Source organism: Typopeltis vanoorti, chromosome 7, assembly GCF_054136105.1.
Source record: "Typopeltis vanoorti isolate ZY-2024b chromosome 7, IOZ_Tvanoo_1.0, whole genome shotgun sequence".
Lineage (NCBI taxonomy): Eukaryota > Metazoa > Arthropoda > Arachnida > Uropygi > Thelyphonidae > Typopeltis > Typopeltis vanoorti.
In genome coordinates, this window is record NC_143555.1 from 154,981,648 (window position 1) to 154,997,506 (window position 15,859).

At 34.3% G+C, this 15,859-nt stretch overlaps 1 protein-coding gene across 3 annotated transcripts in view; it reads left to right on the plus strand.

The window, feature by feature from the left end:
• The window catches only part of LOC150105228 (serine/threonine-protein kinase/endoribonuclease IRE1-like), a 543,187-nt gene extending 540,923 nt beyond the window's left edge, over window positions 1-2,264 (plus strand). For all 3 annotated transcript variants that reach the window (XM_090396205.1, XM_090396206.1, XM_090396207.1), the window contains one exon: window positions 1,429-2,264. In XM_090396205.1, the coding sequence (XP_090252331.1) occupies window positions 1,429-1,485 (57 nt within the window). In that variant the 3' untranslated portion in view covers window positions 1,486-2,264. The remainder of the gene's footprint in view (window positions 1-1,428) is intronic.
• Window positions 2,265-15,859: the final 13,595 nt, after the last annotated feature.

The following is a 15,859-nucleotide window of genomic DNA, read 5'->3' on the forward strand; positions in this document are numbered from 1 at the left end:
GACATTCTCACATTTATTTAATTTTATTATATATATATATATATATATATATATACACACATTATATGTACATGTCACTCCCTTTCACACAAGAGGTGCTTCACTGGCAAACTTTGCACATGAAATTAAGTATTTGAATGACTAGAGTACTTGTATATAGAAATATAGAAGCTGAGGCCGTCACATTAAATGCCTTAGTATCCCATAATGCAAAGGACATCCCCTTATGGAAGCATATAATGCATAGCTTTATACAGAAAAAAAGAATTAAAAAAGTCATTCATGATGCAAAGCACACCCCGTTACTGAATTGTATAATGCTATGTGTTGTAGACTTCTGTAAGGGGTGTGCTTTACATTATGGGATACTAAGGCATTTAATGTGAAACCATTAGCTTCTATGTATAAGTAGTCTAGTCATGCGGATACTTCACACACAAACTTTGCTTCCTTACACTTAGATAAAGGATTAATCCTTTATCCAAAATATTCATATAATTAATTTTCATACCTAATAGCTTTAAGGAAAGAATATAATTTCTTGCCATCTGTAATTTATAGTGTAACCAAGTGGAAAAAACTTTCAAAAAAAAAAAAAGTTTTATTTGTTTGTTTGTTTCCATTCATTTTGCTATTTTTGTTAAGTATACTATAATACACTCAAAAAAAAATTAATTTAATTTAAAAAAAATAAAACTTGCAACAACTATCTCAGCTGACCTGTTGGCCAAGTCGTTAGTGTATCTGCTCTCCAGTCAACAAGCTATGGGTTTGAACCCTACAATGGGCATGAATTTTTGTAATGGTGGGAGATTAATTTCATTGCCAAGTGTGACACTGCTGGTCTGCTTGTTGGAGGTCTGAAGTGGCTTGAAAAAGTTCCATTCCATGTTTGGTCTGTAGATTTAAAAAAAAAAAAACATGATCAGATGATAGTAATAGTATGGTATTACCATACTATTACTATCATCTGATCATGTTTTTTTTTTTTTAAATCTACAGACCAAACATGGAATGGAACTTCATTGTGCTACTTGTATATGAAAAATATGACTGCTGCTATCAAAGCAATTCTCTTGGTATTTTCCCAATTCTAGCTTCTACTGTAAGACATCATTACGGTTAAATCTTAGAAATATTTCAAATGAAAAGAATATAATTTCTTTTCAAATATACTTTCTCGTTAAAGAAAAAAAAAAATTGCTATAAAAATGAACATGAATTAAGAAACATATTTTTATATTATGTACTTTTAAGTAGAAAATATCCATATAATTAATTTTCATACCTAATAGCTTTCAGATGTAATTATAATATTGATTGCAGTTAAACTTCAGCCATATTATTTGTGTTGATTTAATTTTTTGTTTCTTTCATTTTATCAAAGATGAAAAAAAACTAACCTAACCTATTCTTGCTTGTTTATAGAAAACGTACCAAGTTTTAAAGGTATTTTGTAAATATCGAATTTTGAAAGACATTTAATTGGTAATTTTGGTATGATTTTCTGCAAGTTGAATGTCTGCATTTATGGCTTTAAAAGTTTCCTGCTGAATTATGCATACAGTGCAGTCTCAATTATGCAGTGCTAATGGATGGATAATATAAAAATGTGAATAACTTGAATATAACTTATTCCAATCATAAAGGCTCTTTGCTTGTTTTTTGAGACATTTTCTTGGGACGTTTAGCACATGCCATGAGTCACACAGGGATATATATCCACTGTTATGGACCAAACATTTTGTATATATATATATATTTATAGTGCATAATTTTTTTTAAATGAAATACTAGGCAAATTGAAAAAGAAAATCACGCACAGATAATCTGCACACCTGGATTATCAAGTGTACATTGTATTTTGATTATATCTGTATTTTAATGTGCATTTTCCTTTATAACTGTACACAAGCTTACTTAAAATGGATCTGATTTATCCACTTCACCTGTTAGCATAGTACATTTTTGTTTATTTTCTGCATTTATTACAATTAAAAGAATTGATGAAATTCTGTAGAATTAAAAGAACTTAATTACATGCTTGTTGATTTATTTTAAATAGACTGTTTCTTAAACTGGAGTTGCATATGTAGAATTGCCATGAACTTTAGAAATCATTTTTCTATGCTGTTATGAAATTGTTGAGAAAAGCTCTAATGAGAGCCTGTTTACAGCCAAACACGAGTTAATGTACATACAAAGTTCCACTATTTTTGAATGTAAGATAAAGACCAAAATAAATTTCATTTTAAGTAGTCTTATGTGATTGTTCTTTTGTTGAAATCTGATAAATGATCATATTCATCTATGGTATATTTGTTCACAAAGCACCTAATGAATTTGGTTTAGCAGTGGGTTTTTTTTTTATTTTTTATTTTATCTTTTTTTATTATTATAATATATATATATATCTGCATATAAATATATGTGATTCACACACAAGACCTATAGCACATTAGTGCCCTGTCTGGGCAAGAGAATTATAAGAGAGGAGGAATCTGTTCACATTTTGCTTGAACAGCTGAGGGTTGTAATCTTTGGGGAAGGCAGAGTGAGGGAGACTGTTCCAAAGGACAGAAGTAGATGGAATGAAAGAGGAGGCAGTGCAGTTGGTTTGGTGAGCTTCAAGATGGACTGTGAAAGGGTATTGGTTAGCAGTGGCTTTTGTTTTAATGATTTTGGGGGAGAGTAGATGGATAATAGTGTCCAATTCAACAGAGCACTGTTCATATCTGTAGAAGAGGCACAAGGCAGAAACTGAATGTCTGTGAGAGGGGAATCATTAATTAGCCAGATTGCCCTCTTCTGGATAGAATACAACAATCTTGAAGAAGATTTGGGCTTTGTATAGAGTTAGCAAGGTGCGAAGTAGTATCTTGTGTAAAAAGGTACACCCAGTTTTTTGGCAACTATGGAAGCTATATAGTTGAAATGTCATGCCAGAAAAGATGAGGGTTCACATCCCTCTGCCTCACCTTCAGTGAGGCAGAGGGATGTGAACTCTTTTGTGCAAGAGATCAGACAGAACCAAGTTTTGGTGGCATTGACGTTTACAAGGTTGTCATTACCCCGCTGGGATATAACTAGGATATCTGAGTTCAGGTCCCTGGTTGTGGTAGATCTTGAGGATTCTAATACTTGAGGAGCACTAAAAAGTTTGTCAAATGAAAAGGGGGAATGGGGTGTACTGTCATCAGCAAAGCTATGAACAGAACCCTGAGGTACTCCTGCATTGTTGGGAAATCTCAGTAGAGTAAACCATATTCCATAGTGAGCGACCAGTGAGAAAGTTGGCAATCCAGTTGCAGAGTGAGGAAGGCAGTTTGGTGAGTAGGCCCCTGTGCCAAACCCAGTCAAATACCTTTGAAATGTTGAGGGCAACCACATGAGTTTCATCGAATTTCTCCATAGCCCGATTCCATAGGTAGGTGGTGAAATCAAGATCAGCTGTAAATCATGAGTGGCAGAATCCATACTGCTGCTCACTGATTAGTTGATATTTCTCTAGGTGGTTCAAGAGTTCGTTGTTGATGACCTTGTCCATAATTTTTGAGAGAACAAAAGTGAGCAATTGGACGGTAGTTTGTTTGGTGACTATTATCACCTTTCTTTGGGATGGATTGAATGTGGCACCTGTTTCCATGTTGTAATCTTTGCCAGTTGAAGAGGCGATACAGGATAGGTGTTAGTTTTGGGGCACAATTTTTTCAAACAATAGGTGGGATACCATCAGGACCAGATGCCTTAATTGTGTTCATATTATTAAGGATTCTTTGGATTTCTTTTTGTCAGAAGACTGTGGTAGACATGAAGGGAAGCCATTCTTTGTGCAGTGGAGGGAACTTTGCCCACGTCATCAATGCAGGAATTGCAAAAGAAGAGTGATGCCAGTAAGTTGGCCTAGTCTTTTGTTGAGGTAACTTCAGTACCATCGGAATGTGAGAGTAGTGGAAACCTTGGTGGGCAGAAGTTCTGCCCAATGGCCTTGGCAAGGGACCAGAAGGAGTGATTGCAATTTGGGCAGGAGGCGAGTTTGCAGCATTTGACCTTTTCAAAGTCTGACTTGGACTTGGTGATGATACTGTTGCGAGCTGTAGAGAGGGCAGCTGGGATTTTGATGTTTAGCCAATTGTGGTAAGCAGAGGTTTTTCCTTTTACAGCATTGACACACTTTTCAGAACCAAAGCTTGGATGGTGGCTGAAATTTTGGAGTGGAATAAGAGATAACAGCCTTCATTCCTGTGGATGATTTCTGTTATTCAGTCTGTGCAGGTTTTTGGATCATAATTACTGAAGCAGTAGTCGGACCATGGAAAAGATGAATAGAAGTCACATGGGCCAGTTGGCACCTTTGTAGTGCCAAAGGACAAGACAACTGGTGGGTGAAAGTTTTTCTGTAGCAAAAGAGATAGTATGATTCATATTAGATGTTTAATGGAATATTAACAGCACTGAGAAAGGATTAAAACTAATTTTAATATTTCCAATATTTCGTCTCCGTCACAGAGACATCTTCGGGGATTACAAAAACTTTTTGTAACAACACACAAATACAATACAAAGTGAAACTAAAGTCCTAACTAAAGTCCTGGTGCACCCACTGGGCATTTGCAGGTGGCCTGGGATGTAAAGAGGGATCTCTGATAATTAAAATTAAGGTGGGAAGGCTCTCCAACAGCGAGATTGGTATGTCATGGAGGGTATCACTCTCACTGCATATAAGAAGAGTCGGGGGGGGGACAGAAAACGGAACTCTTGCTTTAACGACCGAATATGGCTGCAGCCACTTCAGGTCTCTAATAAGCAAGTTGGTATTTTTTGGTGATGTAAACCACAACAGAAGTATCTCTTCCGGCTTAGCACATCATTTCTGTACATCTAACCGCATGATAGAGTGGCAAAACAGCTCCATGCCATATCTGGATTACGACTACAGACATCGTTTATTCAAGGAAGCCACAATAGTGTTAATAACCGCTGGATACCTCAACAGAAATCAGGGTGCAATCCTAAACAGTTCGTGGAAAAACCTGATCCTCTCTCTAAATCAATCTGAACTACAGCTAGCCAGTAATCACATTACACATTTACAAAAAACGCATGCGTGATAATGAATAAGAACATTCTATTTCACTATAGAATCCAGAATTTTTTGCGAGCTCTTAGGGGCACCACTCCCATATGTGGTTGCTACCATATATGGGACTGTTGCCCCTAAGAGCATGGACAGGTGGATTTGTTATTTGTATAGGGCTAAGAGCTGTTTGGAGTTAAATTAACACCTCAGACGAAAAAGAAACCTAATTTTTTGGATGCAAAGACAATATTTGTAATATGTTTGTGCCAAGAGAGATTTCAAGTTGGTGTTCTATTCACGATAAGATTTATCTTGTTCTCAAAATAAGGTTAGTCTCAGCTTGAATTGAATCTGGATGTTATCATAGGTAAGACTGGAAAAGAAGGTTTTTTGTGAGAAATAAAGCAGAGCTATGTTTTGCCAGCATTATATTCTTACCAACTAATTTTGGTTGAATCTCTTACCTTGCAGAAGCCTCATGGAATGCATGTATATTTGGATTATAGTTATTACTTAAGTCTTTTATGCTCCCCTAAAAAATTTCTCTGGTGGATAAAAATGAATGCTGGTGTAAGAAAAGAAGGGAAGGGAGGATCGCATCGTTTAAGAATATCTCCATGGTTCATGCCATTTAGCTAAATTTGAACTCTTTTTAGCAACTTTTTAGAACTCGTGCACATTTAAGAAGAATCTGGCACAATCGGACTGAAAGGAAATGAATTGTAAGGGGGATGGTTTTCTTTTTCTGCAGAAAGAATGGAGCTAAAATTCCAACTTGGATTTACTCTTCTACTATTATAAATCACAGTCTAGCTTCTGCAATCTGGCAAAAACCAACTCAATGAGCTGATATCCTAAAAATGTTTCTTTTTTTATTTATAGACAAATATTTAGTATTGTATAATGAGCATTTTCAGTTGCATTCCAACATATCTGACAAAATCCACAACGAAGTGCTGCATGCGTTTCTTCAATAAGTGTAGTTTTTCATATAACCTTGTGGAAGTGAGTCTGCATCCATTACTCTAGGCCGCCTAAAAAAAGATTTCAGTTCATGTCTGGTCGTCAACAGGAACTTTTTCTAAGCCTTTCTTTGACCAGTTCCCAAGTTAGTCAATCTTTCTGGCATGGGCAAGCGACTTTCCTGGAAAGTTAGGTTGTTTTCCCCATAAACTGACAATCGATGATAGAACGCGCATTGTTTCAGGCAATAATATATTGCTTTAGGCTTAGGGACCACAAGATGGTGGCACTGGTCTGCTCGTCATTGTGTGCTATTTATAATTACTTTTGGGCTATCTCTAACTGACTACAGTAGGGACTGACTGTTCACCAAAGCTACGTAGATAGAGCAGAAACAGTCTTGCCTACTTCCTGTAGGGAATGAAAGGTGTTAGTGATTTATTTATTTGTAATTCATTTGTTTGTCAATATTTATATAATTCTTCTCCTTCCTCTTGTGCCTTATCCCCTCTATTTGGGGTCAGCCTTTTTATATGATTTGACCTTATGCACGCGATTCCTACCGACTTGTTGCAGAGCCTGATGTTGTGGGGGGAGTGACGATTTTTTGTCTATAGAAGTGTATGTTCACATGGCCGGTTTGCCTGTCTCTGAGAGACGAAATACCCCAGTTTCCAAGAGAAAAGCACTCCATCACCGTATGAGACTGACTAACTCACCTTTTGAAAGAGACCAGATAAAGTTTCACTGACGGGAATCGAACGCAGGTCTTTCCGACCAATGGGCTTTTGTTTTTAATAAATAGGCATAATTTCTATTTATTTATATATTTTTCTCACGAACGTTTTCCCTTCCCTTTTAACGTTTTACTGACATACTCGAAGCTTATTTAGGAATTGTTTTGAATAGCGATGGTTTCGAACTTATGAATTAGTATCCATGTGAGGTATTTGTTTCAACTGCAGTTATATTTACATATATACTGTATAATGTATTATGAACATCCTATTTTCTACCCAAGTGCCATAACGAGGGCGTGGCGAAAGAGGCACCCCCCACGGGCGCAAAACGTAAAAAATAAAAATAAATAAATAGATATAAAAGTCCGCTATTTTATTTTGTATTTTTAAATTTCGGCAATACGCAGCTTTAGACACACAAATTCTGCAAGACACTGCAACTCACTTTGATGGGGTTAATAGTAAGTATTTAACATTGCATTTAGTAAAATTTAACTTGTTACATTTAAATTTTTCAAAATTTTTGTCATTTTTGTGTTAGGGAGTGCAAGTTAGACACTTGCCACAGGTGCTTCATACCCTCGTTACTGTACTGCTCATGTCCACAAACCATGCGGTTACAGCAGCACCCTTATGACACGGTGTCTTGCTGAAATAGACAATGGTCAGTTCCATAGAAACGCAACAAAGTAGGAAGCATTGCATCTGGAATGTTCAGAATACCTCTCCGAGTTCAGTGTTCTTGGCACCACAAACAGAAGCCCGAGACCAAACCAGGACATACCGTCAAACTGCCATTTCTGAATTTCATAGTTGGTGCGTACTCTGGTAAGAGACGTTCACCGGGCACCTGCTGGGCACAGTGTGTATCGTGATTCGTCGCTCCAAAACACAGAATTTCAATCTTCCTTGTCCCACTCTACATGCTATTTGCACCGCTGAAAACAAGGCTACATGTTGGTTCGGGTAATGTGTGGCTTGCATACTTTGGTCCTTCCATGGAAACCTAAGTTTTAAGCCTCTGTTCTGAATGTTTTTGTACAGATGCGTGTGCCAGTCTATGCCCGGAACTCCGCATTCAATGTATCGGCTGACAAATGCCAGTATTTTTACATATTATCCTTCGTAGCACTCTACGGTCACGTTCGGTGAGTATGGTGGGTCTTACATTGCGGGTAGCACTTGCAGTTGACTATCTGATCTTTCATCTCAGTATGGTATTTACTGATTTGTCCTGGGACTGCTCAATTTGTCAAAAATTTTCCGAACACACAGGACTGCGACATGGCATCCTATCACAACGTCTCTTTCAAAGTCCATCAGTTAACTCTTCTTGAGCCATTTAACCCGAACACAGCTGCACTGACTTGTGAGCATCATATTCCTCCAATTATTACCAGCATGACTCGCTACATGGCACGATTCCCCTTGCCGATGGGGATGTCCGTTGACTTCTTTCCAAGCTGTGTATATATGATATACACAGAGAGAACCGCGTTATGCTTATTTGGAGGGATTTCTGTTTAATAATAATAAATAAATAAAAATAAATTTGAGAAAGGACTTCACCAGGAAAGACTGTGTATTCATTGCTTCAATGTAAAACCTTTTGGCGAATTATTTTCGCTTTGGTTTGTTACAACGCAAGTATTTCAATTTTTCACTCTTCAGTAACTGTGCATCATATTTCTTTCTGAAGATCGTCATTAAAACAGTTTCGCTTAAAGCTTTAAAAAATAAAACTTAAAACTTTAAAAATTATGAAATTTAAACCACCTGCGTTGAATAACAAAGCCAGCAGTTAGCATACAGGCAAAACGAAAACTAACGCTACAACAGAACAAAGTCCGCATCTGAGATGCCAGCATGTATTTTTATTTTCTCCGAATAAATCACTGCAGATATCGATATTAGTATCGAACAATGCGACTCCAAGGTTATACAAATTACTTCTATCCGTGATATACGATTATAGGTTATGAATAAAAAATTTATGACTGACCAATATTAAGTTTTTATTAAAAACGGGACAAAACTGACATTTTAATTAAAACGACCGGACGGCCGGGAAATATGGAAAAAAAAAAAAAAAAAAGTACTGTCCCGTTCAAAACGGTACGTATGGTAAGCCTAGATTTAGGGGATGAAAAATAAGAATTAAAAAAAAAACTGAAAATAATATTGTAAATGCATTACAGGATTTTAATTCGTTTAACTTTATAATACGAATTATATAAATCAAGTGGATATTAAATCCAGCATTATTTCAAAGCATCATTTTAATAAATAACAAGAATTGTTTTGTAAAACACAACTAGATTTTTATGTTATTTTTATTCCTGCACTCAGTTAAAATAATCACGTTTTGCTTGCATTCGTTCAGCTCTATGTCCACTACATTGTTCCAAATTTAATGCCAAAAGGCCCATAGTATTTTGGCATTTCATTTCAGTATATTTATATTGTATGTTCCCAGCGAAAAGTTCAGAAACTATATATCTTACACAATTTACACTGTAAATTGTGTAAGATATATACTTTGCAATCCGGTCATGACCTTGTTTGTACCCTGTGCGTGACCTTGCTGCAAGATCAGATAGTCTATGCAGTGTTTCTCAAACTTCAGATATCCGTGTACCGCTTCTTAAATTTTCATTATTATCAAATACCCCCTTATCAAAATAATAATAAATAAGTAAATAAAGTGTATTTCATTGTAAATGTCTATTTTATTTGAATTATATGTTCATGTAAACAAACAAACAAACAAAATGATTTATTTTTAATAGAACAAAATTTGGAATAGGTTCCACTTCTTTTCCTGTCCACGAAAATCCACATTTCAAGTAATTCATATCATACTTACGAAGATTTTTCATCTTCTTCCTGGCTGGTTCTCTAGAGATGTCAGACGACGACACACCCTTATCAATTTCATTTGGTCCAGATGCAATATCAACGTTTTCTTGTTGCTACTTGTATTTGCATTGCTCTCTTTTGTGCATTTTATAAATGCACAATTTTTTTTACCCAATGATCCATACTTAAGAATTTGAAAGGTTAAAAAATTACCGTATTTACTCTAATATAATTCGCACTTTTTTCTCAAAATTAAAGCTAAAAAATCGTGGTGCGAGATATATGCGGGGATTTTCGAAAACTTAAGTTTTCAGAAAAAAACTGAAAATGGTGTAACTTACCAAGCTGCTATTCGCTATCGCTACTTTTGGTATCGTGAACAGTTTCCTTGTGCGCATCGTCAAAGTCATCTACCCAAATAGCTTCACCTTCTTTCCCATTATTTCAAGCAAAAATTACCAGTAATTTACAAGACTTGAGATACGTAATGAACAACCCTTCACAAATGACTAATGAGTAGTAAAAGTAGAGCGCGAAACAGACACTAATGGTAGGCCAGTAGAGATAGAGAAGCTATGAAGAAGGGCATATGATTGGTGCGGTGTTAACAAAAGATCGCGCGAACCAAAGACAAAGGCAAGCCAACAGTTGAGTTGAAGTGCTAATTCTCTTCAACCGAATTTCATAATATCTGAAACACATTCACTATATATTTCTTAGTTTTAACACGTTCACGTGTTAAAACTAAGAAATATATAGTGAATGTGTCAAGCAAAACTATATTTTGCACCGGCAACATATGGTTTTGTTTGAGTCTATACAGCAGTTTCTGTTGGAGGGGAGATGTGATTCATTAGTTAGTGCCGTTTTTATCGCAGTTGTCTCTAATTGCACTATTTGTTGAGAAATATATTCAGGCCCGTTTCTACATTTTGCGGGGGCCCTGTGCGAAATGGAAAAGCGGAGCCCCTGAAAGTTAGTAACATTTATGGAAATTTTAAGTTGAAGAATATCTTGTTAATTAATTAAATCAAATATGAAAAATATTTATGCACATAAATAAATAAGTATGCTCTTTAGCATCAATTTAAGTAAAGGGAAAAAATTTCTTAAAAAATAAATGTGTTTGTATGTACATGATATATTATTTTATTATGTAAGTACATATTATCATATAAATACTCCAGAACAATGATTTATTTAATAATATAAATATAATATAAAAAAAATATCCATTTTTACTATAAAGAATGAAATATATGTATAACAACTTATAAGATTTAAAAGAAATCATAATATATTAAATTTTATTTAACCTAATGCGCTTATCAATAAAATCATTTATAACGCTATCAAAATTCAAATTGTTTGCAATTTTATGCACTATAGATATTATTGCCAGGGATGACAAACGTTCTTGAGACATAGTAGATCGCAAATAGGTTTTTATTAATTTTAATTTGGAAAATGACCTTTCTGCTGATGCGCCCGTAACTGGACTGGTAAATAATATTTTAAATGTCGTAGTAATATTTGGATAAATATCCGACAAATTATTTGCAATTATGAATTTTAAAATATTAATGGGTGCATCTTCTGGAACAATATTTCTAAAAATAATTAATTCATTGTAAAATTCAGATTCATCAATATCTCTATTTAATTTTTGATACAGCTGTTTGCAGCAAAATTTTAATTCATTTTCTGTCTTTTTTCTTATTCATTTCATATCATAAAGAAATCCAAATGATTTTTCGTGAATTTCATACAATTCAAATCTTTTTTTTTTTTGACAGATTGTAGAGCAGTATCTAAAATTACAAAAAAAAAAAAAAAAAAAATTATTGTTATCACCTATGTGTGATTCATCAGGCGTTTCATAATCAAAATATACTTTTCTTCGACGTACTCGACTTTCTTTAAATTTAATTTCTATTTCTAATAGATTTGATAGTTCTTTAACAATCTCAAAACAGCTATCAAATCCTGATATTCTCTGCTCTTCAAATATGCTTAGTTGCTACGTCTATGGAAATTTTTGCATTTTGTAATACTTTACTTACTAAATTAACTTTTGACAAAAGCTCATACCAAATTACAAGCCTCAGTATAAACTCAAATGAATCTATTTGTTCATATATTGAAACCCCTTCTACTTTGACAGTATTATCCGATGTAGTTTTAAATAATTCTTTTAGTGCATTTAAAAATTCTAGAATTTGAAAACGTACAGCTCCAACTGATTCTATTCTACATTCCCATCTTGTATCACATAACGGTTTTGGAGTTAATTGTTTAACAAATTTCTTTAATATGTCCCAACGTGAAGTTGAGGCAGCAAATAATGTATATATATTTTGTATAACATTAAAAAAAATTATTGCTATAATTGATGATTTTGCGACATCCTCTAAAATCAAATTTAAATTATGACAGGCGCAAGGAGTATAAAATGACTTTTTGTTTTCATTTAAAATGTAAGCACGGACTCCCTTATATACTCCTTTCATATTCTCTCCGTTATCATACCCTTGCTCTCTACAATCTGGCAATTTAAGATTTAATTTATTCAAAAGTGATTTTATATTTTCATATATACCTTTACCAGTAGTGTCATTAGTTGTTAAAAACGTCAAAAAGTGTTCACGAATTTCAATATCTGCTTCAAATATATGTAGAAATCTAAAAATTACTGAAATTTGCTCCTGATGACTACCATCAGGAGTACAATCGAGAATTATTGAATAGTGCTTTGCCTGTCGTATCATATTTACAATATTTTGTTGAACTTTGGTTCCCATATCAACAATTAATTCATTTTGCGCAATGGGTGATAAATACGAATTTTGTTTCTTACCTATAATTTTTTTCCCGGAACATCGCAATAAATGATCTTTTAAAAGTGGATCAAATTCTGCAATTAATTCTACGATTCCAAAAAAATTACCATTATGGGCTGTGTATAAAGTATCAAAATTACCTCTAAAAGCTAAATTATGTTCGGATAAATAAAAAATTGCTGCTAAATAAAACTGCTACTATTCGTCTTGAAACATTTCTTAACCGTTATGCTTCAAATTTTATGACATTTTGATTTGTCTGATCAATTGTATTGTGATTTTTTAAATTACATTCCATTTGTGTCCATGAATACATGCATTTCATGTGCACTGGATTTCGTTCGTGCGACTTTAATCTTTCACTTACATGTCGCCAGTCAGAAAAGCCATTATTGGATAAAGAATTATCATCAGAAGAAAATAATTTGCAACAAAAACAAAAAATAGAGTTGCAAGAGTTTGAATATACAAGCCATCTTCTGTTTCGCTTCTCTCCGTTTGCAATTGTCCTAACATAGTGAGCTGTGGAAAAACATCTCTTGTATCTCATCTTTTGGAAAATCATTTTCAGTCGGAGAAGACGGTGGACCACGTTGTACAATTTGTGTTAGTGTTGCGTTGTTCAAAATTTTGGGCCATGTTGCTGGATCATCAATAGTAAATAGTTCACCTTCCTCTGGTGTCTCGATTTTAGGATCTTCAATACTCATTGTTTGACCAAACGCGTCACGTTCTCCGCTTCCTTTGAGTATTTCAGAGCTCTCATTAATGTTGAAGCCGAAGAACTGTTTGTAGTTACTTCAGAACTCCCGTTATCAACTGATATATCTGAACAAATATATGTGTTCAACTTCATAAATTTAAACAGTGAATTTCTTTGACGTTCCTCAGCCGCTTCTTTTTCTTGTTTTCGCTTTCGTTTTTCATGCCCACTTGGGTATTTTCTTCCATAATAATCTCTCTCACGACTAGTCATACTCTAGAATTAAATACGATATATTTAATTATAAAACAAGTTAATAAATTAAAACAAAATTACTTACCTGATATATAAAATATATCTAAAATAGATAATATTAGAAAATAAATAAATCTAATATAGATTGAAAACTGCTATTGAAGAAAAATTCTGATGTCGGATAACCTAAAACCAGTTTACAAAATATATATTTTAAGATGTTTTGCAAGTAATGTCACATAAAAAAATTGCCATGACAGTACGTGTATATACTTACTTGTTCATAAAATAATAAACTAAAATCAAGAAACTCCTTAAAATTATTAAAAACACCTGCTTTAAAATGCACTTTTCCCTATTTAACACTATGTTGTACGATATCGTTATATATCTTAGAGTAGTTTCAAATACTACCGCTCTAGCGCTACGATCTTATTTCGCTTACTATAACAACAATAGTTGGTTGTAAAATTATATACATATATTTTCCTATATAATAATATTTTTTATATAATAATTAAAATATTAATTTATATAATAATTTAAAAAAATTAATTGATTTTCTTTTTTCATTTTTTGCGCTTTGCGGGGCCCTGTGCCACCGCACAGTTCGCGCACCCATGAATACGGCCTTGAATATATTATACAGACTGCAAATGTCTCTGTACCTTATTCAGTGATACAATAAAACTACTTGTTTTTCTTGCATCTTCAGTATAGTGATGCTGTTAGGGAGGGCGTGTTGTTTACCGCAGGGAGCGAGTTACTATCACCATGACGTTCACGTCGTGGTGGTAGTACTCGCAATTTGAGTAGTAGGAGAATTCATACATAATATATAATTTATTGAGAAATATATACATTTAAAATAATTTTTTTTTAAACAATTTTTTTTAAAAAATGATGCATAGCCGAAAATGTCCCGTACCCCTGAAGACCTTTCACGTATCCCGGGGGAGGGTATGCGTACCACACTTTGAGAAACACTGGTGTAATGTTTCATCTTTGTGCTTGCATAGTCAGTATTTGCTATTAACGGATCTTTTGAATTTGGGTTGCATTCGTTTATTCTTGAGCAGACACAAATCTTCTCAAGAAGATACACAAGAAAAGAATGCACTGTCAGACATTGTGTCACTTTCTTTCTTGTTAGGATTTAGTACAGAGAGATGGCAGTACTTGTTTTCCATACCCTCTCTCTCTCTCTCTTCCCTGAATGCCCTAATTCACTGATAGCCTATAACTCACCTATTGCTGAAGGTTTAGGTCAGGATTGGCTGACCAGTTGGCAGAAAATAAGTTAAAATTAAAGAGTTCAGCATACTTACTTACTTTGGAAATAAAACACATTAGATAATTCATTTATTTAATAATAATTAATATGAGAGGAAAATAGCTTCCCAGTTATTAATAACTGAATTAGTTAACATACTGCTTTTAAAAAATCAGCTAACACCTTTTTACCCTTATAGGGAGTAGGCGAGGTCTTTAAATCCTATCTAGCTTTTCGAGACTTAGTGGGCAGTTCAATCTCCACTGGTAGCCAATCAGAGGTAACCGACCAATGTCTATCACTAATTATAAGCGGCACCGATGAAGAGATTGGCAAACAAGTACTGCCATTCCTTAATACCTAAACCACTAACAGGATATGTTACTATTTGAAATAATGTGGGTTCTACGATCGATTTTTTTTCAGTTTACAGGGCGAAAAACCCGAGTTTCCAGGAGAAAAAACTCGCTGCCATCTCTTTGTAACCAATCCTAGCAGGATATGTTACCGTCTGAAATAATTTTGGTCCTGCGGTTGATTTTATTCAGTTTACGGGACGAAAAACCCGAGTTCCCGGAATTAGAAATCCGCTTGCCCGTGCCAGAGATCAACTAACTCAAGAATCGGTTGAAGATAGGCTTAGAAACAGTTCCTCCAGTCGGCGACTAGACTTGAACTTAAGTCTAGATCTTAAGATTTAGACTTATATTCTAGAGTTAAATCAAGCGCCAGTGAAAGGGCACTTGCAGAGTATGCAAGCACGTCTTCCACTGAGCTAACTATTGCCAATCTTGGCAATAAGTAATAAAAGAAAAAAATCATGATTATTTCTTCTTGGTGGAAGAATACAAACATATCATCATCGCCTATGACAGTTATCACAGATAGCAAAGTAGACAAGCTTCATATAAGTGTCGAAAGACTTAGCATATGACAATTTTCATTATTCAGAATTTTGAATAAATATATTAACTGTATGTTTCAATATTTTTATTTACGCTTGTGCATTTGCTTCAAAAATAAAATAAAATTACTAATCTGTTAACTGAAAGTTGATTTAAGATAGAAGGCATCATTTCCTGTTAAATTTTATTGTCACTTCAGTACTGTGTTGCATTTTGGGAAAACGATCGAAATTGCTCGTTA